This window comes from Mastigoproctus giganteus, chromosome 5, assembly GCF_048544385.1.
Source record: "Mastigoproctus giganteus isolate SK-2022 chromosome 5, ASM4854438v1, whole genome shotgun sequence".
Classification (NCBI taxonomy): domain Eukaryota; kingdom Metazoa; phylum Arthropoda; class Arachnida; order Uropygi; family Thelyphonidae; genus Mastigoproctus; species Mastigoproctus giganteus.
Genome location: NC_143579.1, coordinates 64,721,254 through 64,745,180, shown reverse-complemented (window position 1 = coordinate 64,745,180; position 23,927 = coordinate 64,721,254). Strand labels below are relative to the sequence as shown.

Below are 23,927 nucleotides of genomic sequence, written 5' to 3'. Positions count from 1 at the left end.
TACGTAAGAATGAGAATCAAGAGGCACTTCCAACATTCCTTATACTTCATTCTCTTACAACCAAACCTATGAGTGCACTTTCCCCATTTCTAATTCAGAAATGTTTAGAAAGTGTGGCTGGTTCACCGAAAATGGTGAAAAGACTCCGATCTGGTGATCTGTTAGTTGAAATAGCTAAGCACCAGCATTCTCAGGCCCTATTGAAAATATCAACTTTTGGTGGAATACCTATACAGGTCACTCCTCATGCTACTTTAAATAGTTCGAAAGGAGTAATCTCCAAATGGGACCTAATGAATATCACTGAAGATGTGCTTGTTGAAGAACTAAAAGTGCAAAACGTCGTCCAGGCAAAACAAATAATGATTAAAAAAGATGGTGAACTTGTTCCCACTAGAAGCATTATTCCAATATTTGGCACACCAACCTTACCATCATGTGTCAAAGCCGGATACCTGAATTGCCGCCTGCGACCTTACATTCCCAACCCAATCAGATGCTTCAAATGCCAAAAATTTGGACACTCGCAAACGGTATGTCGAGGAGACATTGTCTGCCCGAATTGCGGATAAAAAACCCACACGCAAACAGATTGCACCACAGAAACGCCATAATGTTCAAACTGTAAAGGCCAACATCCAGTATATTCAAAAGCATGCAAACTCTGGAGGGTGGGAAAAAAGATTCAAAAATACAAAGTCAAACAAAAGATTACTTACCAGGAAGCTAGGAAGCAAGTTGTGCTCACCATGCCAAAAGTTACTTATGCTGCGGCAACCCAGAATTACCAATCAATAGGAACACAAATGGCAATCACAGTGCCCCCATCCATTTCAATAGCCGACTGGGCTCGATCAGTGTTATCATCCCCACAGAAATCACCTACAGAACAACGCAAAGTAACTTGCGCTAGCAATACTCCTCTAACAGTCCCACCAACTGCTCCTGATACTCAGCGAGGAACTGTAAAACTAAAAGCATCAGCTCCAAACATTGAAGACAAACCATGCCCAACAAATATGGATACCGATGCTGATATCCTACAGGATGAGCCTATCTTAAATTTACATGCAGAAGATGACATGAACATTGGACGCCCTACCTTTTCAAAAAAAGAAAAGTTGAAACTAGATTGATCCAAACAGGCTGGATACAAAAAACAGACAGAGCCATACCCAACTGCTAAATCTAAATAATGCAAAACATTTTGCAATGGAACTGTAGAGGTCTACAAAGCAACATTTTCGATGTCTATGATCTAATCAAACAGTACAGTCCAATAAGTTTCTGCCTGCAAGAAACCAATCTAACCCCACAGGTTACACCAACGATTAAAAACTATAGTGTCTTTCAGCAAGATAGAAACAATATCAACTCAACACGAAGAGGCATAGCCATACTTGTAAACAACGAAGTTCGTACAAAACAGATCCGTCTGCAGACCACATTAGAGGCTGTAGTGTTACGTATTGTTTTGAATTTTATGCTAAACATAGTCTCTGTGTACCTTTCCCCAAACAAAGAATTCACAGTAAAAGAACTGGAGGATCTCATAAAACAGCTTTCATCTCCTTTCATTCTGCTTGGAGATTTCACTGGGCATCATCCTATGTGGGGTTCTCCCCAGACAGATAAACGAGGAAAAATCATTGAAACAGTCCTTGAAAACCAGAATCTCACCTTGTTAAACATTGGTGCTCATATCCACTTTCCCACCGGAACATCAACTGCTATAGATCTATCAATATGCTGTTCCCAGTCATTCAGTGGTTAGTTACAAATAACCCACTGTACAGTGACCATTATCCGATTATTTGCAAACTGCAAACACACGCTACCTCTTATATAGCCAGTCACATAAAATGGGAATTTAACAAAGCAGATTGGAACAAGTTCACCCATGCAGCTTCCTTTGATGATCAAATCATTAAAAACCAGCCTATAGATGATGTTACTGCATTACTACACAGATTATGACAGTTGCAATCTGTGCTATACCAAAAACCAGAGGTGGTACTCACAGACATGTCAATATCTGGTGGAATGATGCATGCCATGATGCCAAAAAGGAACAGAATAAAGCTTGGAATCTGTTTCATAAGGACCCAACAACTAACAATCTGATTAACTTCAAGAAACTTAATGCTAAGGCCTGTTACGTGCAGAAAAAAGCGAAAAAAGATTCCTGGATCCGGTTTGCTTCCACCATTACTAAAAATACAGACAGTAGGAAAATTTGGGACAAAATCAAAAAACTGAATGGTAAATGCCTCCAGAAATCAACACCCATCATAAGTTGGAAAGGTAAAGACTTCTCCTCCCCAGTGGAAGTCGCAAATACCCTATTAGAATGCTTCTCTGAAACCTCTGCCACATCTGCATATGAGCCAGCCTTTAAACAAATAAAAGCCAATGCAGAAAAATATAAGTTGAACTTCAATACACGAGCATATCTTCCATATAATCAACCGATTACTCTTTTTGAACTAGAGCGCTCCTTAAATAGATCAACTAATAGTGCACCAGGGCCTGATGGGGATAAACTATTTGATGCTTAAACATCTAAATAAAAGAACTCTTAATTCATTACTGATCTATTTTAACCGGATTTTCTCAGAAGGCTACTATCCTCTTTCTTTGCGCCACTCAATAGTCCTCGCCTTTCCTAAACCTGGAAAGGATCAATCAGATCCACAAAACTATCGGCCAATATCTCTTAGCAGTTGCCTTGGTAAGACATTTGAAAAAATTATTCACAATCGATTTCTGTGGTACCTAGAAGATCATTCGATAATGAACAAGAACCAGTACGGCTTTAGGAAAAATCAGTCAACTCTAGACCTTATGATCAAGGCAGAATCCAACATACGGAATGCTTTTATCTGTAAAGAACATCGTCATGATCTGTCTGGATATCGAAAAAGCCTTTGATACCACCTGGCGCTACGGCATACTTCAAAATCTGTATACCACAGGACTTCGGGGTCAGCTACCACTAATCATTCAGAGCTTTCTCCAAAACAGAACCTTTCAGGTGCGTTACCGTAATTCACTATCTCGAACATTTGTCCAAGAAGAAGGGGTCCCACAAGGATCAATTCTTAGTGCAACACTCTTTGCAGTAAGGCTAAACAATGTTACGGACAATATTCCAGCTAATGTCGACACCTATCTATATGTAGACGACCTTACAATATCCTGCTACTCACAAAATATGCGCTCCATTGAGCGTCAATTGCAGCTCTCAATAAATAAAATAGAATCATGGGCATCCCACAATGGCTGTCGCCTCTCTACAACAAAAACAACTGCTATTCACTTTTGTAAAAAACGTCAGCTCCATCCAGATCCTGAGCTGAGGTTAGGAACTCAACCAATAACACTTAGCAAAAATATCCGGTTCTTGGGCCTAGTAAAATGTGCCTAGTAAAATGTTCTTGGGCCTTGAAATGTGCCTGCTTATTGAAGCCAGGCCATGCTGTCTTCTTATGGCATGGGGAGCTGATCATGTCACATTTTACCCCTGTATTGAACCTTGATAAGATCTTGTCTAGACTATGGAGCCCCAGTTTATGATTCTGCATGGAAGACAGCATGGCCTGGCTCAATCCGGTGCAGCATAGTGCTCTCAGGATTGCTTTAGGAGCCTTTAAGACATCCCCAGTGCAAAGTCTGTATATAGATGCCAATGAACCTCCACTACATCTTAGGAGAAAAGTATTGCTTCTCAGCTATGCAGCCAAATTACATAGCATCCCTTATCACCCCATCTGGACATATCTCTTTGAACCTCAATGGGCAAACTTCTATAAAAATAAACCCAATGAAAACAAACCTTCTGGCATTCGGCTACAGGAGCTAATGCAATGCTGGAACATCTATTTTGGAAATATATCTTATGCCGCAGATGCAGTACAAGCACCATGGGCAATATATATACCTCTATGTGATAACTCCTTTCTTCAGTGGAAAAAATACTCCCTATCGAATCAAAATCTTAGACAGTTACATGATGCCCATGCCTTGGCCAATACTCAGTCTTCATGTATATACAGACGGCTCAAAAACTGAAATGTCCGTAGGAGCTGCAGTGGTCCTTCCTACATCCACTGTCTCTGTTCAGTTACCAATTGAATGTAGTGTTTTTACAGCTGAACTGTATGCAATAAAAATGGCTTTGAATCTCCTTAATGACCTATTAAATACCCACGTCATAATATATACAGACTCTTTAAGTGCAGTGAGTGCCTTACAAAATAAACTACTACATTCCCATCCACTTCTCACACAAATCAGATCACTGTTATGTAACCTTGATGAAAAGAAGCTGACTGTAAAATTCTGCTGGATACCCAGCCACGTTGGAATTCCAGGAAATGAGCGTGCAGATGAAGCTGCAAAGCGCCCTGCTTGTTTTGACTCCATCCCAGTTCCTTACTCTGATTTCAAACCAATCATACAACGGATATGTACTGAGATGTGGTCTGAAATGTGGCATACCCAGATAGGAAACAAACTTCTTGAGATAAAACAGAATCCACAGTTGCGGAGATCCAGTTTCAGACTAAACAGGCACGAAGAGGTCATGCTCGGAAGAGCACGAATTGGCCATACATATCTAACGCACCTCTTTTTACTGCTAGGAGAAGATCCTCCACTTTGCTTACACTGTAACTGCCTACTTACCGATAAGCACATCCTAATTGAATGTGCACTTTATCATTCAGTTAGAATTGCATGTTTCAAATCACAGCTAAATTTACAAAAACCTCTACAACTGTCCCATATAATTGGAGATGATAGCAATTTTTCAGAACTTTTTACTTACCTGAAAACGATTAACGTCTACAGTCACTTTTAGACCTATTTCCTATAACGTATACAGTCACTTCTAGACCAAAGTAACAGGCGCAATTTGGCCATAATAGCCCTTGCGCCATTAAACCCCACTTCAACAACATAACCCTTTGATCAGCTTTGGAACTTGAAGCCTTAAAATGTGCCTGCTTATTTGAGTTTGCTGTTTGAAGAGGCAACTTTTTTTTGATTTTTTGCTGTTTTTGTTATTGTTTGATGAGAGCTTAATGATGATACAAGGGCAACCAAAATATATCTTTCTGTGATTTATTTATAGACATGCTTATTGTCAGTCATCAGAGGTAGTTGAAAGTGGTCATAGAAGAAGTTATAGTGATCATTTGGTGGAGGAAAAAGAAAAGTTCATCTAATTTGTTTTGCCTCCAAGAACATGTTCCAATGTCAGAGAGCTCACATGCTGCCAAGATATTGGAACACCTGAGATCTTATAGTTGAGTTCCATGGGCAATCAGTTAATACAGTGGATTCCGGTTATTTGGGCCATCGGTTAATCGGGGCAGCCATTTATTTGGGGCAAATCTTAAAAAACAGAAACCAATCGAGAAAATAGCCAGGGTTTACTTCGCGAGACCGCAGCACTGGAGATTACCCTACGATTGTCTCCGATGGTACCACGTGGTTCGGTCGAAATTCTGGAGGTCACAACCATAAAAGAATAAAAACCATTAGCAGTCACCTGTTTATTGGGCTTTTCTGTTAGTGAAATCTATCATAAACGGACAGTAAACTCGATCTTACTGAATTTGCGATAATACCGACAATTGTAATTCTGTGGGTTATTATGGTGAAATGTGTTTACACTTCCATGAAATCTTCAATCATATAAAAAAATTAATTTTCAGCTCTTCTCTTCATTCCTATTTTTAAAGCTTTGTAACTCGTTACTCCATACTCACTTGCACGTATTGTGTTACTTGCAATTTGTGTGTGCTGTGTTCTTTGTTATTGATTGCTTATTTTTTACTGTTTTGAAATTTAACCCATCCCCCCGCCCACAAATGTCAGTGAACAGAAATGTCAACTAGTTCATATGTACATATTACAGTACAGTCAGTCCTCGTATAAAACGTGTTTACACTACACTAATTCGATCATACGCAATTTATAAATAAGGGAATGATATCGTATATAACACGAACCGAATTCGCTTATGCACGATTCGCCTTTGTATTTACAAGAAATGGCAGTCGAACGCCAAATCACCCCAACTGAATGCAACACGATAGGAATGAAGAGAAGATTCTGAAAATGTATTTATGTTTTTTTTATATCAGTGAATGGGAAACACATTTCACCATAATAACGTAAAAACCCGCACTATCGGTATTAACACAAATGCAATTAGATCGAGTTTACTACCAGTTTATAACAGATTCCACTGGGAGAAATGCAACTGGAAATTGTTTTTATTATTTTATCGAAGTAACCCCCAGAAATGTGCTTTAGTAAAATGTGAGGTGTTAATAGTTTGTCTCTGCCTTTATGGTGTTGTTTATTCAGTTGCTACACGTGCGCAGCTTTGTTTATGTGTATCAAGCGTGCCTCCTCATTTTGTAATTGTGCTTTATTCCCTAAAAGTGAGTAAAATACTTAAAAGGAAGCTTTAATGAAGACACTACAGATTCAGAGAGAAAAAGAAAAGTAATATCGATACACAGAGGTGGACTGGGTCAACTGGGTCAAAAATTCTTACCCGGGAAAATTTGCAGTGGCCTCATACTAGCGTTTATGGCCAAAATCACACCAGCCTCTGGCCCACAGGGGTTTCCCTGGGAGGCTTATGGCCAGTCCGCCTCTGTCGATAGAGAAAAAAATATGAAATTGTGAACTACTTGGAGCGAAATGAAAGACTATGTGATATTGCACGTGCTACAGGCCTAAATGAGGCCACGCCAAGAATTAGAAAGAATGCAGAGAAAATAAAAACAACTTTCATTGCAGGAACAACTCAAAGTGTAATTAAAATCCATTAGATTAAGACACAAAGAATTGGAAGAGATGGAACGGCTGTCATCTGTTTGGATAGAAAATCAAACAAAAAATAATTTTGGTTACGATAGAAGCAAAAGCATTAGCAATATTTTATTACGTAATAAAATACTTACGTATTTTATTACAATTATTTATTGTGTTTGGTAATGTTTTGGTTAAAAATGTGTGTTCGATCTTGGGTGGTCGGCACCTAACCCTATTTTTCCCATAGGGCCTGTTGTTTATGTTGCACGATTTTGCATTGCACGAGGGTTTCTAGGAAAATGACAATCGTGCTATACGAGGACTAACTGTACGTATTAATTATTCCGATTATCACGTATATTTTTCCGATTTTCACATTTCATTTAATTTTTTAATTGGTAAGTAAAGTAATAAAGGGTAAATTTGTGCATAATATATCTTTGCTTTTATAGCCTGTGGATAATATTCCTCCTATTTTCGCTAATTAGAATCGCTTTTAATAGAATTAAAATTCAATTCGCAAACGTGATCGCAATGACCGGCGCTTATTGCACATCATATAGTGAACGGTACTTTACTATGTTGAGTTCATCGTAATGTGATTTGGTTGTACTGTGAACCAATCATAAAGGGGGGAGGGTACATTGTATTTTTAACTATTTACGTGAAACTTGAGATAATTGTGGCAGCCGCTTAATTGGGCCAAAATGCACTAGTTCCGATGTGTCCCAAATAACCGGAATGGACTGTATATGTTTTTCAGTAAGCAGCTGTGTTTTGCATGAAATGCATTGAGGAGGACTATTGCCTTTGAGTAAACAGAGATGAGTAATATACTTATGGCCAATATGTAAATCCTGCTATTAATTCCTCTTGTTGCTTTCCTGAGGAGAACTAGATATTTGTGATTTATTTTTGATCTGGCAGAGTTTGTTATTGTCTCGTTCTCTCCACACCTAGAACCATTCAAGACTGTGTGTTTGGTGAATTATGCTCTTAAAATCTGTATAAGGAAGTATAGAAGAAGTTCGGAACAGATCTACTAATCTTTCAGCTGCATGGTCTACTCTCCCAGAATACCAGAGTGTACTAATATCCAGCAGATGGTTATTTCTGTATTGTGCTCTTGATAGTGATAAAGACATGCATTAAGAATTTGCAGATAAAGGAACCACTAAGGTGAGAGTGATCACAGTGTACTGATGTGGAATTTACTTAAAGATGTAACTACCATCAAGGGAAAGGGAAGGGTTTTTGTTTTCGTAAAGATGACTAGTGGTCTCAGACAGTTTTTAAATTCTATACAGTGGGATCAACTGATGATGTTACCAATGGTGAATTCTAAATGAGAAGCCTTCAGGGACTTAATCTTGGAGGCTAATACGCTTTTCATACCAACTAAGAAATACTGTTCAAGGTTCAGGCCTCTATGAATGTCGGATGAATTAATGAGGCTCGTGGTAGACACGAAAATGCATGGGATGCATATAAATTATCAGGTGACACAGAAGCCTACAGCAGATATAACCTAGTCTGTAATCAAGTCACAAAGGAGGTTAGGCAGGCGAAGGCAGATTACGAGAAATCTTTGGCAAAGGACACAAAGAAAAACAGCAAAGAGTTCTTTACTTTTGTAAATTCTAGAAGGAAGGGGATAAATCAGATTGGTCTACTTAACATAGATGCTTCAACTATTGATGATCCTGCTCAAGAAGCTGATAAACTGAATAAGTATTTTGCATCTATATTCACACATGAGGAGTTATTCAAGGAGGGGAATGCCAGACGTTTATCAAAATCTAACAGGGAGATAAGTGATTTTGTAATAACTGAGAGCAAAGTGGAGGAGAAATTGTTGAAGTTAAACATAAAAAAGGCACCTGGGGCAGATGGAATCTATTAAGTTATAATGAAGGAGGCAGCAAAGGAAGTAAGCAAACCCTTGGCCATAATTATGAGAGCATCCTTAGAGTCAGGGAAGGTCCCCATGGAGTGGAGATGTGCAAATGCATCCCCAATTCTCAAAGGGGATTCAAAGGTTGACACAAATAACTATAGACCTGTTAGTTCAACTTCTGTTCCGGGGAAAATAATGGAGTCACTGGTTAAAGAGGTGATACAGGATCACCTAGACAAGACAGCAGTAATAGGTTAGACCAGTGCTTCTCAAACTTTTTTGGATCACCACCCCCCCAAAAAAAAAAAAAAAAAATGCCCTCGCCAGGTCTTCTTTTTAGCCCACCAATATAAAGTGAAGCTAAATAACTGAAATGAATATTTGTCTGTTTGCCTCCAAAAACGTAAATGCAGCCCTGCATGTATGTGTGTGAATTATAAAGAAAACTATTTACTGCACTTTATTCCTTCTTCGTAAAAAATTACATCTACAAAAATAGTTATAGTCACTTAAATTAAGTCATAAAAATTAAAGTTAATTACATAAATAAGTCATGATATTAATGGAAATAGTTAATTCTATTAACTATCACCCCCCTGTTGCTCCCTTTCATGCCTAACTCCCCCATGGATAATTCAAACGCCCCCAGGGGGCAATATCGCCCACTTTGAGAAGCACTGGGTTAGACCATGGGTTTGTTAATTGGAAGTCTTGTCTGACCAGTTTGATTGGGCCCCGAGTGCCAAGCCTTTTCCAAGTGATCAAGTGATATAAAATGATTCTATAGTGCGCTTCTCAATTATATTTAGTTTATTACATTTAAAGCGATCTTTATTTTCAGTACTTAATAGTAGGTTTAGCTAAAAGGACCTAGAAAACTCTCAGAAAGGAAAGTCTCCTTTCTTATTTTCTTCTTTTCAAACTAACCACCAAACCTACTAATTTATAACTGCTCCTTGGTCACTGCTGTTGCCTCCTTATGGTGGGGCTGGAAACCTGGGAGTTGGAAGCAATACTCCCAGGACTAAAAAGAGCTAAACATGAGTAGTAAAGTCACTACTTCCCAATGGACTTCAGAGAAGATCCCAATAAATCGAACTGCTGAAGAACCTGAAAATACTGCCATAAGGCAAAGGAGAGACAGTTCAAAACCACAACCTACCCCCTTATTCCTAATTATTCACTTCACTGCAGAGGCGACATTAGGAAAAAAAATCCCCATTTTTTTTTTTATCCAAAAAAAGTCTTGGAAGGACTAGCTGGAACACCAAAAATGGTCAGGCTACTCCGATCTGGGGATTTGTTCGTTGAAACATCCAGTACTAGACATTCAGAAAAGTTACTGAATGTATCGAACTTTGGAGGTATACCAGTAGTAGTCACCCCCCCATGATACCTTAAACGCTTCATGGGGAGTAATCTCTGAATGGTATCTCTTACACGTTACTGAAGAGGAAACCAGCAATGAACTCAAAAATCGAGTGATGAATGTAAGACGGATTTCTATTCGGAGAGATGGAAATACAATACCTACCAAAACTACGTTAATCCTGACATTTAACACACAAAAAATCCCACCCACTGTAAAAGCAGGATATTTGAACTGTCAAGTAAAAGTATATATCCCAAATTTATATATACTTTTTTAAAAGTATAAAAATATGTACTTTTTAAAAGTATATATCCCAATTTAATCCTGACATTTAACACACAAAAAATCCCACCCACTGTAAAAGCAGGATATTTGAACTGTCAAGTAAAAGTATATATCCCAAATCTCTTGCGCCATTTCAAATATCAAAAATTTGGACACTCACAGACAGCATGTAGAAATACACCGACATGTGCTAAATGTGGATCCAAAGAGCATCAGATTGATGACTGCCCAGCTCCAACCCCAAAGTTCCAAATTGTAAAGAACATCCTGCTTACTCCAGAACATGTGAAAGATGGAAAAAATAAAAATAAATACAGAAATACAAAACGGACCACAATATTACATACTAAGAAGCAAGAAAAATGGTCCAGCCAATTATGACCAATAGACCAATGTATGCACAAGTAGCAACTAAATTGAAATCAGTGGAATGTCAAACTGAAATCTCAGTTCCTCCAACTGAATCTTTTTCACCACAAGTGAAACGCTTACTCCAAGCAAAGCAACAAGATAAACATGAGAAAACAGTAAACACGCCAATCTCAATCCCCTCAGATTCTCCAACCTTGCAACAGTGTAAAAGTGATGAAGGACGACGAAATCATGAACCTACCTCAGAATTTATGGAATTTGAGAAAACAGGAAAAATAGATGACAAAGTTTTAGAAATCCATGCTGAAGAATTAGAAGAAGATTTGTATACTGGAAAACCGTTATTTTTCAAAAGAGATAGTATAAGGACAGAAAGAAAAAAGACAACCACCCAACGAAAACAGCTTGAGAGGCTGAGCAAATATAAATAATGGATAAAATTATTCAGTGGAACTGATGAGGATTACGTACTAATTTTGACGATGTACAGTATCTGATCACCCAGTACACACCAATCTGTATCTGTCTCCTGGAAACGTGCCTTAAAAAACAAGATACCCTGAGTATCAGGAACTATTCAATGTACGGAAGAGACCGAATAACTCAAGGTATAACACATGGAGGAATTGCTATATTAGTAAATGACAGAATACCAACACAACAGGTGTATATAAATGGCCTGTTAGAGGGGGTAACAATTCTTACAATAGCAAGGCCCCTATTAACCATATGTTCATTATACATTCCACCAGGAGAATGTCTCTTATGAAGACCTAGATGCATTACTAGATCAACTATGACTGATGGGAGATATGAATGGACATAACCCTCTGTGGGGATGCTCCGACTACAACAGAAGAGGACGCATTATTGAACAACTGCTAGATAATCACAACCTCCTACTTCTTAACAGGGGTAACCACACTTACTTCCTCTTTCCAATGCAGACCATCACAGCTATAGATCTTACCATATATACTCCTATACTTTACACAGCATTTAATTGGGAAGTTTTTAAGGATCCTCTTGGGCGTGATTATTATCCAGTAATCATTCAGGAGGAAAGCAGTTTTCAACACCACTATCATTGAGCAGGAAACTGTAGCACTAGCACATGCCACAGAAACCATACAAAATGCAGGCAAGCTAAAAATCCCAAAGACTTCATCACGTTTGCAAAACCGTCCGAAAACATGGTGGAACAGTGATTGCACTGAAACAATAAAACAACAGAATAGGGCATTGAATCGATTTCGCAGATTCCCCACCACAGAAAATCTGATTCAGTACAAAAGAATACGAGCCATAGCACGATTTACTAGGAAGCAGAGTCAAAGAGCAACATGAATCAAATTCACATCTACAATAAGCAAAACAACAAATGTACATATAGTCTGGAATAAAATAAGAAAAATGACAGGTAAATATAGAAATAGGCCATCACCAATACTGGTCTGCAGTGGAATTAGTTTGACTGAACCTACAGTTATTGCAAACACATTAGGCGAGACTTTGTCAACAAAAGTATCAGCAAAAGATTCATACCATCTGGAATTTCTGATCCAAAAAGAAAAAGCAGAAAAGCATAAGATCAAATTTAAATCAAAATGTAATGAACCCTACAATCAACCATTCATAATAAACATTATGAATAACAATACATTATGACATGATCAAGCACCTTAACAAGACTGAATTAGAAAATTTATTGAAACTGTATAACAGAATATTCCAAGAAAATGTATTTCCAAACAAATGGCACCATTCAATAGTACTAGCTTTCCCTAAACCTGGAAAAGCCATGCAACTATCAACCAATAGCCCTCACCAGCTGTTTAGGAAAATTACTAGAAAAAATGAAAAATCAGAGATTGATATGGTATCAAGAGGAAAATAACATCTACACAAACACACAATGTGGTTTTAGACAACATAGGTCTACTCTAGACCTTCTAGTCAGGATAGAAGCGAACATCAGAAATGCATTTATCAGATCACAATATATGGTTACAGTATTTTTTGACATTGAAAAAGTTTACGATACTTGGAAATATGGGATACCACATGGAAATATGCACCATGCTGGACTCAGAGGCAATCTCCCTATGTTTATCCGGAGCTTCCTTATGAACAGAACCTTCCAAGTCAAAGCACAAACTTTTCTCCAAAATCTACCAACAAGAAGAAGAAGGCGTTCCACAGGGCTCAGTCTTGAGTGCCATTTTGTTTGCCATAAAGATTAATTCGATCACAAATCAACTCCATCGTTCGGTTTCACATGCACTTTAAGTTGATGATTTTAGTATCTCTAGTCGGGCACAGAACATGAGAATTATCAAGAGGCAATTGCAATGCGCAATCAACAATATAAGTAAGTGGGCACTAGATAACGGTTTCAGGCTGTCAACACAAAAAACAATGCGTGTACATTTTTGTCACAAAAGAAATCTCCATCCTGATCCTGAACTGAAATTAGAAGGCAAGAATATACCAACGCAGCCAAAGGCAAAATTTCTCAGACTAATCTTAGATAAGAAACTCACATTCGTGGAGCATATCCGGGAGCTACGTAAAAGCTGTACAAAACACCTGAAATCCTTTCGTCAACAGCATGGGGAGCAGACCGATATTCTTTACTAAACCTATACTAAGCATTAATTAGATCAAAGTTGGACTGTGGAGCCCCAGTGTATGATTCAGCATGGAAAACAGCTCCGAAATGGCTGGATCCAGTTCATCACAACGAACTGCATATAGCTACTGGCGCTTATCGTACCATATATAGTCTATGCTGAAGTCAACGAACCACCTGTAACTCTTAGGCGACAGCAACTTGCATTGTATTATACATCAAAAATAAAATCTATGCATGGGCACCCTACTTGGGAGACCCTCTTTGATCTGCATTGTATATACCAGAATTGCCAACAAGCAAACCAATCCCTGGGAATTAGAATGCAAGACTTTTTAGCAGTACATAACCTTAATATAGACAGAATAGCACACATGCCAGCTCATACTCCTCCGCCATGGGATTTGCATATACAACTATCTAATATGCGACTTCTCCTTTCAGAAATGGAATAAAAAAACGATACCTGCAACAATCTTCCAACAGCTACATAAAGAGCACAAAATTCAATTTCCTGACTATATTCCAATAAACACAATGATTAAAAAACAGACACTTTAGTGGGAGCAGCAGCAGCAGCTGTATTCCCATATATTACTTTAATGCAACAGCTACCGAAAGAGTGCAGTGTATACGCATCAGAATTATACGCAATAAAAATAGCCTTAACTCATGTACAAGATAAGCATTACACGAGCAGTGTAATATATACAGATTCCTTGAGTTCCTTATAAGCCATGCAAAACATAGGTACACCCAAACACCCAATCCTTTGGCACATATGGAAAATACTAACTGACTATGCCAGAAATGAACAGGATATACTTTTCTGCTGGATCCCAGGACATACAGGGATTGCTAGAAATGAAGCAGCAGACAAGTCAGCAAAAGAAGCCATACTACAGATCGGAGAAGATTACAAGCCTGCGATATGGCATATTTGACAGTTGCAATGGCAAGAAACTTGGAATCAGCAAACTGCAAACTAATTATACCAAATAAAGCCAAATATTGAAAACTGGATTTCTAGCAGTCAAAGGTTGAGAAAAGAAGAAACAGCACTGACCAGGCTAAGAATCGGGCATACCCATATTACACACTCATTTTTGTTGCGAGCAGAGGAAACACCACGATGCCAAACTTGACACTGTCCAATCAGTTCAACACATATTAATAGATTGTCCTACATATGCAAATGAATGCAAACAGGCCTTCAAAAATATTTATGGAACACAAGATACCATTACACTAACAGACCTCTTGAAAAATAAACATGACTTCACTGATGTTTTCAACTTTCTTAAAGCTATTAATTTATACCACCTCCTCTAAGGAAGTGAATATAAGCAACAGACTAACACAAGGACGTATGAATCAGGTTAAAAGGAACAATTGAAATCCCAAGTAAACACCCCTGAAACACATCACACCATATGAACTGGCGCATTATGACCCGGGTAATCCATGCGCCATTAAACCTCAATACAAACAAACAAACAAACTGCTCAAGAACGTCTTCGGTTTCAGGAAGGCAAGGTTACAATAAATATAACTGCAAAGGTGGCTGTAATTCTGATAGATGTAAATGTCGAAAGATAAAAAAATATGTAATTCCAAATGCCACCAAAGTCTCAATTGTTCATATAAATAGGAAAAATTAAATGACAAATTTCTTCATACATTAAAAATAAAAATTAGCTTTATTTGTTTTTAATTCATTTTGCTTTTGATTTTTTGTTTGTAACTAAAGCTATTTTGTTCAATGCTGTTATGTATTATTTTTGTGTTCGTTTTAAGAAGACTTGTTAATTTAATGTTAGGATAATATTTTATTTATATCCAATTTTCTAAAATAAATTCTATATAAAATAAAAAAAATACTGGAATTGAATGTGTTGTTTTTTTTGTGTTTGGATATTTGAAATATCATACTTGAATTTTTCAGAATTTTTAACCATGTAATTTACAAATAACTGTTTAATACTTAATTTAAGAGTTCATAGTTGCTTCATTGATAATTAGCGTGCATAATTTTTACTGAAGGCAACAAACCTTCAGCCCAACATAGTAAGTTAAAATCGTTGAAAAATATTTTGTAACTTTATAGGATATCACATTGCCCAGAGATCAGGAAACGTTATTTATAATGCCCGGTCAAAGTAATAAATTAAAACATTTTTATCACTCTGCCCAATATCTCCAATCCTTATATATAGTGCCCGGCAGTATGAATAATGCCAGTTAGTCACTTTGTCCGTAACATAAATATATTTAAAGAAGAAATTAAGCACTTTTAGCCTATGTAAATTCTAATTTCAGTTTATTTCTAGTTGGAAATTATAGATAGATGGAAATCAGATACTGTGTGGTATGTTTCTACCACTTCATCAGTTTTGCTATTGATACTCCTCCACCATTGCAAAGAGGCTGCCATGTGCTGCTGATATCCAGTATTGATATTGTAGTAAGCTACATTAACAATGTAGTTAATAAGCTACCAAGACACTCTTACAGATTTGATGCACTCATTACTCATGGTGTCGGCACCTCCATAGCCAGGTGGGGAGGAGCAGCAGTGTGTAGCACACGCTTCTTGATTAGACCAGGGTTCGAGCCCGTAACCACCAAATACGGAGAATGCAGAAAGGTCAGGGAATGACCACCGCATATCCCCGGAGCAATATGGCCTTAGTTGCTAATGCTCCTATAAACCAAATAACAATAACTCATGTTGTTTCTTAGAAATGATGCTTGTTGAAGAGCTAGTGAATAAAATCAAAAGAGTTTTCTGAATTACTGATCCACTATCCATAGTACTGCAGTTATAGGATGTTGTACAATCAACATAGTAGGTCATCCTCAGGTAATGTTTTTTCATCTCAGAGTTCAGACCATAGTGAATTAAGGTAGTTATTCTTGATCCAACTTCCTGTTAGGTAAGTGTTAATATTTTATTGATAGGCAAGCATAATCTAATGTGTGTGCATGCATGTATATGTTTAGATTTTGACAACATAACTTACATTTTAAAAACATTTTCAAAATTTAACATGTGGAGATTATTCTTAGTTTAAAAATCATGGAATCATGGTGAATATTATATTTATGATAGTTTGCACATTATAGACATTTCTCAAGGAAAGGATTGAACCTCTTCATAAACAAATTGAGAGTGTGAATAAATCTGGCCAGGCACTGATTCAATCTGCTTCACCTGGAGTAAATACAGCTGCTTTGGAACAGGATTTGGAAAAGCTCAATGATAAGTGGAATAATCTTCAGGAAAGGGTAAATATTTTTATTAATTTTTTATTCATTTTATGTATTTATTAAATTAGCATGCAGCTTGTATGTAGATGGAGATAAGTTAAATTTCTTAGTTGTAATGCAGCCATGTTTCTTATATAGTAACTGAGTGATTGTGGCAGTTTCCTTGGATTATTGACTACATTGATTATAGTAAGGCAGGCTCTTTCACAAAAAGAGTTACTGAGATCAATCACCCCTCCACCCACCTGTTCATCAGATTTGACTTTGGCTCATTTCTTTTTATTTCCATAGTAAAAACTGAAGATAAAAGGATGGTATGGTTTCATACTACCCTAAACATCATTTGGATGGTATTAAATGATTTACCAACCCTCTGAAGGGGATGAATTTGTTGGACTTTTAATTTCTCCAAAGTTATCAATGATTAAAAAAACTTTTTCAATGACTGAAAAAACTGAGAAGTGTAACTAATGTGTAGATTCCGATGGGATTGCTCCAAATGATTTTTGTAACATAATAAATTCTTTCTTGGAACATTTTATTTTAGGATTTTTGTCTCATTACTTTTCAGGTGCACTCTGTATAGCCTCTAGGAAAAGGTTAATGGCATTCCAAAGTCATTCCTCTCCTCATACCCCATTAAAAACCTCTAAAGGAGTCATTTAGATTGTTAACAGGAGAGACTGTTTCTACAGGGATGGGATACACTTAAATAGAAAGGGTGCAAGAATGTTTGCTGATGCTATCGAGGCAGTATTAGGTGGGTCGGAAAACTGCTAGATTGGGGGGATACAAGGACTAATAGATTAACAGTAGCCACTGGCAGAGGTGAAAGTGATTCTTGCACTGCTTCTATTGGAATGAGCCGCAGCCTGGAAAATAAGATGCAGGATATTTCAGTGACTGCTGGGAATCATTGGGGTACAAGTAAACACATGGGTTGTGTTAGGGTAGCTAAGAAAAAGAACAGGTGCATGTATACTTGCGTGTACACCAATGCTAGGAGTTTAGTAAATAAATTTTATGAATTTGAGATATTGCTCAAAACATCAAAGACAGATATTGTGGGGATTTCAGAGACGTGGTGTCACACAGATATAAGGAATGCAGAACTGGAATTTGGGGAGTACAATGTCTACAGAAAGGATAGACAGGATAGGAAGGGAGGAGGGGTTATGCTATTAGTTAAGAAATACATAAAATCCAAGGAAGAAAAGCCAGTCGACATCACTGGACAGTGCAGTGTCGAGTCAGTTTGGTGTGAAATAAGCATTGGGAGATCAAAATTGAGAGTAGGAGTGTGCTATAGGCCTAATGACTCTGATGAGTATAATAAGAAACTGTACAGGGAAATAGAGTGGGCCAGTAAATCAGAGAGTCTTATAATGGGGAAATTTTAATTTCCCAGATATTGACTGGAATTTGGGGGCTGGTCACTCACACACTAGCAAGGCTTTTGTGGATTTATTGGATGATTGTTTTCTACATCAGCATGTTTGGGAGGCAACTAGAGGGAGTAATACTCTTGATTTGGTTATCAGTAGTGATTCTTCATGCATTAAGAATCTGCAGGTAAATGAACCACTAGGTGGAAGTGATCACAGTGTGCTGAAGTGGGATTTACTCAAAGAGGTAACTACCATTAGGGATAAAGGGAAGGGATACTGCTTTTGTAAAGGCGACTACGATGGACTGAGAATTTAAATTCTACACAGTGGGACCAACTGATGATGTTACCAACAGCAAATTCAAAATGGGAAGCATTCAAAGAACTTATCTTGGAAGCTACTAGGCTTTACATACCAACTAAGAAATATTGTTCAAGGTTTAGGCAAGTGGATGTCAGATGAACTAATGAGACATATGGCAGAGAAGAAAAATGCATGGGATACATACAAATTAACACGTGACACAGAAGCCTGTGTTTCTACAATGGATAAAGGGATGGTTGAATGGGAGATGACAGAGAGTGGTATTCAACGGACACTGCTCTTTCTTCGTGGACAAATGTCATTAGTGGAGTTTCCCAGGGTTCCGTGTTTGGCCCATTGTTGTTTTGTATATTTATCAATGATATTGATGAATGTGTATCAGGTTTAATGTCCAAGTCTGCAGATGATACAAAGGTTGGCAGGGTTGATAACGACAGTAAAGACAGTATACTACTCCAACTGGATCTAGATAAGTTGATCAAATGGGCTGAGAAGTGGCAGCTGAAGTTTAACATTGTCAAATGGAAAGTACTGCATATGAGTAGCAATAACCGAAGAGAAACGTACCAACTGTGTTGTACTACACTCTGGAAAGTGAAAAAGAACTGGGGGTAATTGTGCAGTTAAATATGAAGTTCACTGAGCAGTGCAGGTCATGGAGTCTTGTCAATGATATATAGGAATTTTTCTAGCAGGGACAGGGAGGTGATTATCCCATTATACAAAGCAATGGTCAGGCCACACGTAGAGTACTATGTACAGGTGTGGAGGCTTTGTTTAGGAAAGATATAGAGTTGCTAGGATGAGTACAAAGAAGGGCAACAAGATTAGTGAGGGGAACAAAGGGGTGCTCTTACCAAGAAAGGCTTAAGTTCCGCAAATTGCAGTGCCTGGAGAGTAGGCAGCTGGGCAGTGATCTGATTGAGGTGTATATTTGGCTTTAGCCAGCAGGTAGTTGAATGGCGGCACAGACTTCCATCTTTTGTTGTGGTAGTTGATAGCCTAAATAAATTTAAGGCTGAGCTCAACAAGCATTTGGAATGAATGGAGGGGTGAAATGGGAGGGTTTTTTTTTTTTTTTTTTAGCTGATGCTGCATAAGCTTGCTTTCTTGCATCATATGCTTCTACTAATGCTAATTACTTGTAAATTCCAAACTACCTCCCGCTATCTGGAAACTCATAGAAGATGGAAATTTACAAAGGCAAACTGGATAAAATTTTCCTTAAGTACAGTTTTAGATAAAAACTTCATTTTGAACCAGTCAATAGATGAAGCTAATGACCATATGACCTAATGATAAAGCTAATGACCAAACAGGTACTAGCAGCAACTGACAAAGATATTCCTCAGTCATCAACTCATCTCCGCAGGTGCAAAAACTACTGGTGGAATGATGAATGTAATAGTGCAAAAAAAAGAAAAGAATAAAGCTTGGAATATTTTCTGTAAACATCCCATTACTATTAACCTTATAAATTACAAAAAACTTAATGCTAAAGCAAGACAAATAAGAAGGAAAGCCAAAAAAGATTCCTGGATACAGTTCACTTCCACTATCACCAAATACACCAATACTAGATTAATCTGGAGGAAAATCCAACATCTGAATGGCAGATATCCATTGTTATCCACTCCAATATTGATCTGTAATGGACAGGAACTGTCTTCCCCCCCCCCCAAAGACAGAGCAAACACTTTTGCTGAAGCATTTGCAAAAATTTCAGCAGCAAATTCATATGACACTCCATTCCAACATATTAAAGGGGCAGCAGAAAGGTATAAGTTAAATTTCAATACCAGTCTTGTCTCTTCCACATAATCAGCCTTTTTCAATATCCAAGTTAACGGAAGCTCTTAACAGAGCACCCAATAGTGCAGCTGGCTCCAATGGTGTTTTTATTATTATGCTGAAACACTTGAATGATACCGCTTTACAAACTCTTCTAATATTTGTTAATAGAATTTTTCAGGAACATGTTTATTCTCGCTCTTGGAGACATTCACTTGTATTAGCCATCCCTAAACCAGGAATAGACAATCCAGGAAATCATCGTCCAATTTCCTTAACTAGTTGTGTGTGGAAAACATTGGAGAAAATGGTTCTCAAGTTCCTCACCTGGTTTCTTGAGTCACATAATATCTTGCATAAAAATCAGTATGGCTTTTGGCAAAATGGATCTGCATTAGATATGCTGATCAAAGCAGAATCAAACATCAGAAACACTTTCAGAAATTACCACCTCTTTATGGTAAGTTTTGATTTAGAAAAGGCCTTTAATGCAACATGACATTTCAGTATTCTACGGGATCTTCACACCTTTGGACTGTGAAACAGGCTTCCCTTGTTTATTGATGGAGATATCGCCCTCAGACTATGCTTAACAGGTGGTGCAATTATGTTTAACGACTCCATTTACCAACAGGTACACGGCACAGCCATGGGTTCCCCAGTTAGTTCAGTTGTGGCAAATATTGTGATGGAGGAATTAGAGGGTCGTGCATTTACAAATGTACCAGATCACATTACCTTTTGGTGTTGCTACATGGATGATGTGTTTGTGGTTATCCCCAGAAATTCAGGGGACCGACTCTTAGACGACCTCAATTCTCTGTTGCCTTTTATAAAATTCACTATCAAGCTAGAATTGGACACCATACTATACTTAGACACCCTTGTCCGACGCGAGAGCATGCGCTTGAAGACAACTGTCTATCATAAACCAATGTGTGCTGGCAAATTTACCAACTTCCGGTTAGCACACGCACATAGCCATCTTCTTGAAACTGCACGGACCTTTTTAACTTGTGCTTGGACCCACTCTAGTTCTGTAGATGAGAGGCACGCCAAAATTGCTAAAGTCAAGGCGGATCTTATGAGGTGTGGCTATCCCATCAATACCCTTGACAGGTGTGACCTACAGACACATGGCCACGTATCGAAAACAGAAACATCCAAGGTAATGATTCAACCGCGAGCGTCTTTATCCCATACTACCCAAACCTATCACAACAGGTTTCTAGGGTCCTAAAATCACATGGGATAAAATGCGTACAACTCCCAGGCAGAAAGTTACAATCCCTCATCTCTAAAGTGAAAACACCGGTTCCCACCTTACTACAAAGTGGTCTAGTCTACCGCATCTCTTGCCGTGACTGCACTATCCACTACATTGGGGAGACTGGGAGACAGCTCAGAAAACATCTTTTGGAACACGAAAGAGCAATCTGCTTAGCGGATGTAGAACACTCGGCCATTGCCGAACACGTTTGGGCAACCCACAACGACATTGACCCACACCGCGATGTCGTGATTGTGAATAGGTCCTGCCACTATCGACGACACGCCTGGTTGGAGTCGTTGAACATCATATGCTGCAATACTTCAGTCAACAGGAGTAGTGGATGTAGTGTCCACCCTATCATCGAAACAACCATTTTGATTAATGACAAACATTGGCAATGTCCACATGCATCACAGCCACAAGCTTCAACATCCAACAATTAATCATGCAGTTCATGAACATGATGGGCAGTACGGCCCTCATGTTTCTCTCTTAACTGTCAGTTTGACTGAGGAAGGTTAACAAAAATAACCAAAAGCTTTTGTATGTATCTAATCTAATATATGTATGTGTTTTCCTATTATTAAATTTGTCATAATTTATTCTGTTTCACTCTGTGTCCACAGTAATTCGATATTAATAATGAATCCAGAGTGCACAGGCCTCTTAAATCAAATCCACAAAAGTCTTGCTAGTGTGTGTGTGTGTGTGTGTGTGTGACCAACCCACAAGTTCCAGTCTATATCTGGGAAGTTAAAATCCCCCATTATAAGACAATCTGATATACTGGCCCAATTGTTGAGGACGGACATAAAAAGGCACCTGGGGCAGATGGAATCTATCCAATTATGAGAGAATTCTTGGATTCAGGGGAGGTTCCTTTGGACTGGAGAAGTGGGAATAATATCCCCAGTTCATAAAGGGGATCACCAGGCAACATGAGTAATTACAGATCTGTTAGCTTAATGTCTGCTCCATGGAAAATAATGGAATCATTGGTTAAAGAAGTAATGCAGGACCATTTGGACAGGCATGCAGTTATGCTGCAATCACAGCATGGGTTTGTGAAGATTGCAGTCTAGCCTAACCAATCTGATAGTTTACTATGATGCAGTGGCCCAGGAACTGAATGCAAAAAATAATTTTTACACCATATACTTAGATTTCAGTAAGGTGTTTGGTACTGTTGCACATAAGACTTCTGTACAAACTGGAGCAATGTGGCATTAAGGGCAAGTTACTGCTATGGATAAAGGGATCATTAAGTGTAAGAAGACAGAGTGGTTATAAATGGGCACTGCTCTCTGTCAACTAATGTTATTAGTGGAGTTCCACAGAATTCATTGCTGGGTACATTGCTGTTTTCAATATTTATCAATGATATTGATGAAGGCATATCAGGCTTAATGTCTACGTTTGCAGATGATACAAAGTTTGGCATTGTGGTTAATGACAGTCATCAGGGTGAAAAAAACTTACCCTCCTTTATTAATTTATGTAACAAGTTTTTTTTATAAATTTCTTTAAAATTTTGTATCACTTCTTGGTCCACGTTTGTATTAACACTATCACATTTGGTGCCAAATATTTTACAAAAATGTTCCCATCACCTGACTTTAAAATTTTCTCAGTTTGATAAGTATGAGCATTTTCTAAAAGTAGAACTGCTTTTTCTGATAGATTAAGTCTGGAGCAATGTGGTATTAAGTGCAAGTTACTGCTATGGATAAAGGGATCGTTAAGTGTAAGAAGGCAGAGTGGTTATAAATGGGCACTGCTCTCTGTGGACTAATGTTATTAGTGTAGTTCCACAGGATTCATTCCCAGGTACATTGCTGTTTTCAATATTTATCAATGATATTGATGAAGGTATATCAGGCTTAATGCTGATGCACTGTTGGAATGAATTTCTTTGTAAGCCAGCAGAAAAAAATTCTCGGTCCATACAAGCTGATTTATTGTTGTAGTAATGAACAGGTAAATTTGAAACATCAATTCCAGAAAAAACAAGATTTCTTTTGCAATCTCAATTAATAGTGTTTCAAAAAAGTAGTTCCTGCATTTTTGCATCATAAAACATCAATCTTTGTTTCAGAACTTTGTAATTGTTTTGTTTGATAAATACTTCTAAACAAACCAGTTTTCTGCTATGAGAAATTCCTCTTCAGTGAATTTCTGAAATTGCTTAAATTCATCTGCTGCAGGTTCATCTGAACTCTGTTTCTCAACTTGGATTGTAATTTTTCTAATTCTGTTTTGTTGTTTAAATCTTGTCAACCAATCAGATGTATTAACTTGACCTGGTAATTTTAACTCTGAAAAAAATGCTTATTAGCTTATTATTATTTTTATGATTAGCAGCACGGTGCATGGAAGCCTGAGGCTTTTGCTGCACCAGCCAAAAAAAAAAAAAAAATTCTGTGTTACCTTGAGAGAGAGAGAGAGAGAGAGAGAGAGAGAGAGAGAGAGAGAGAGAGAGAGAGAGAGAG

At 37.9% G+C, this 23,927-nt stretch overlaps 1 protein-coding gene across 7 annotated transcripts in view; it reads left to right on the top strand.

Moving 5' to 3' along the window:
* LOC150085455 (uncharacterized) overlaps positions 1 to 23,927 on the top strand; it is a 1,845,429-nt gene that overhangs the window by 1,107,239 nt on the left and 714,263 nt on the right. For all 7 annotated transcript variants that reach the window (XM_090374043.1, XM_090374041.1, XM_090374042.1 and 4 more), the window contains one exon: positions 16,519 to 16,680. In XM_090374043.1, the coding sequence (XP_090230169.1) occupies positions 16,519 to 16,680 (162 nt within the window). The remainder of the gene's footprint in view (positions 1 to 16,518; positions 16,681 to 23,927) is intronic.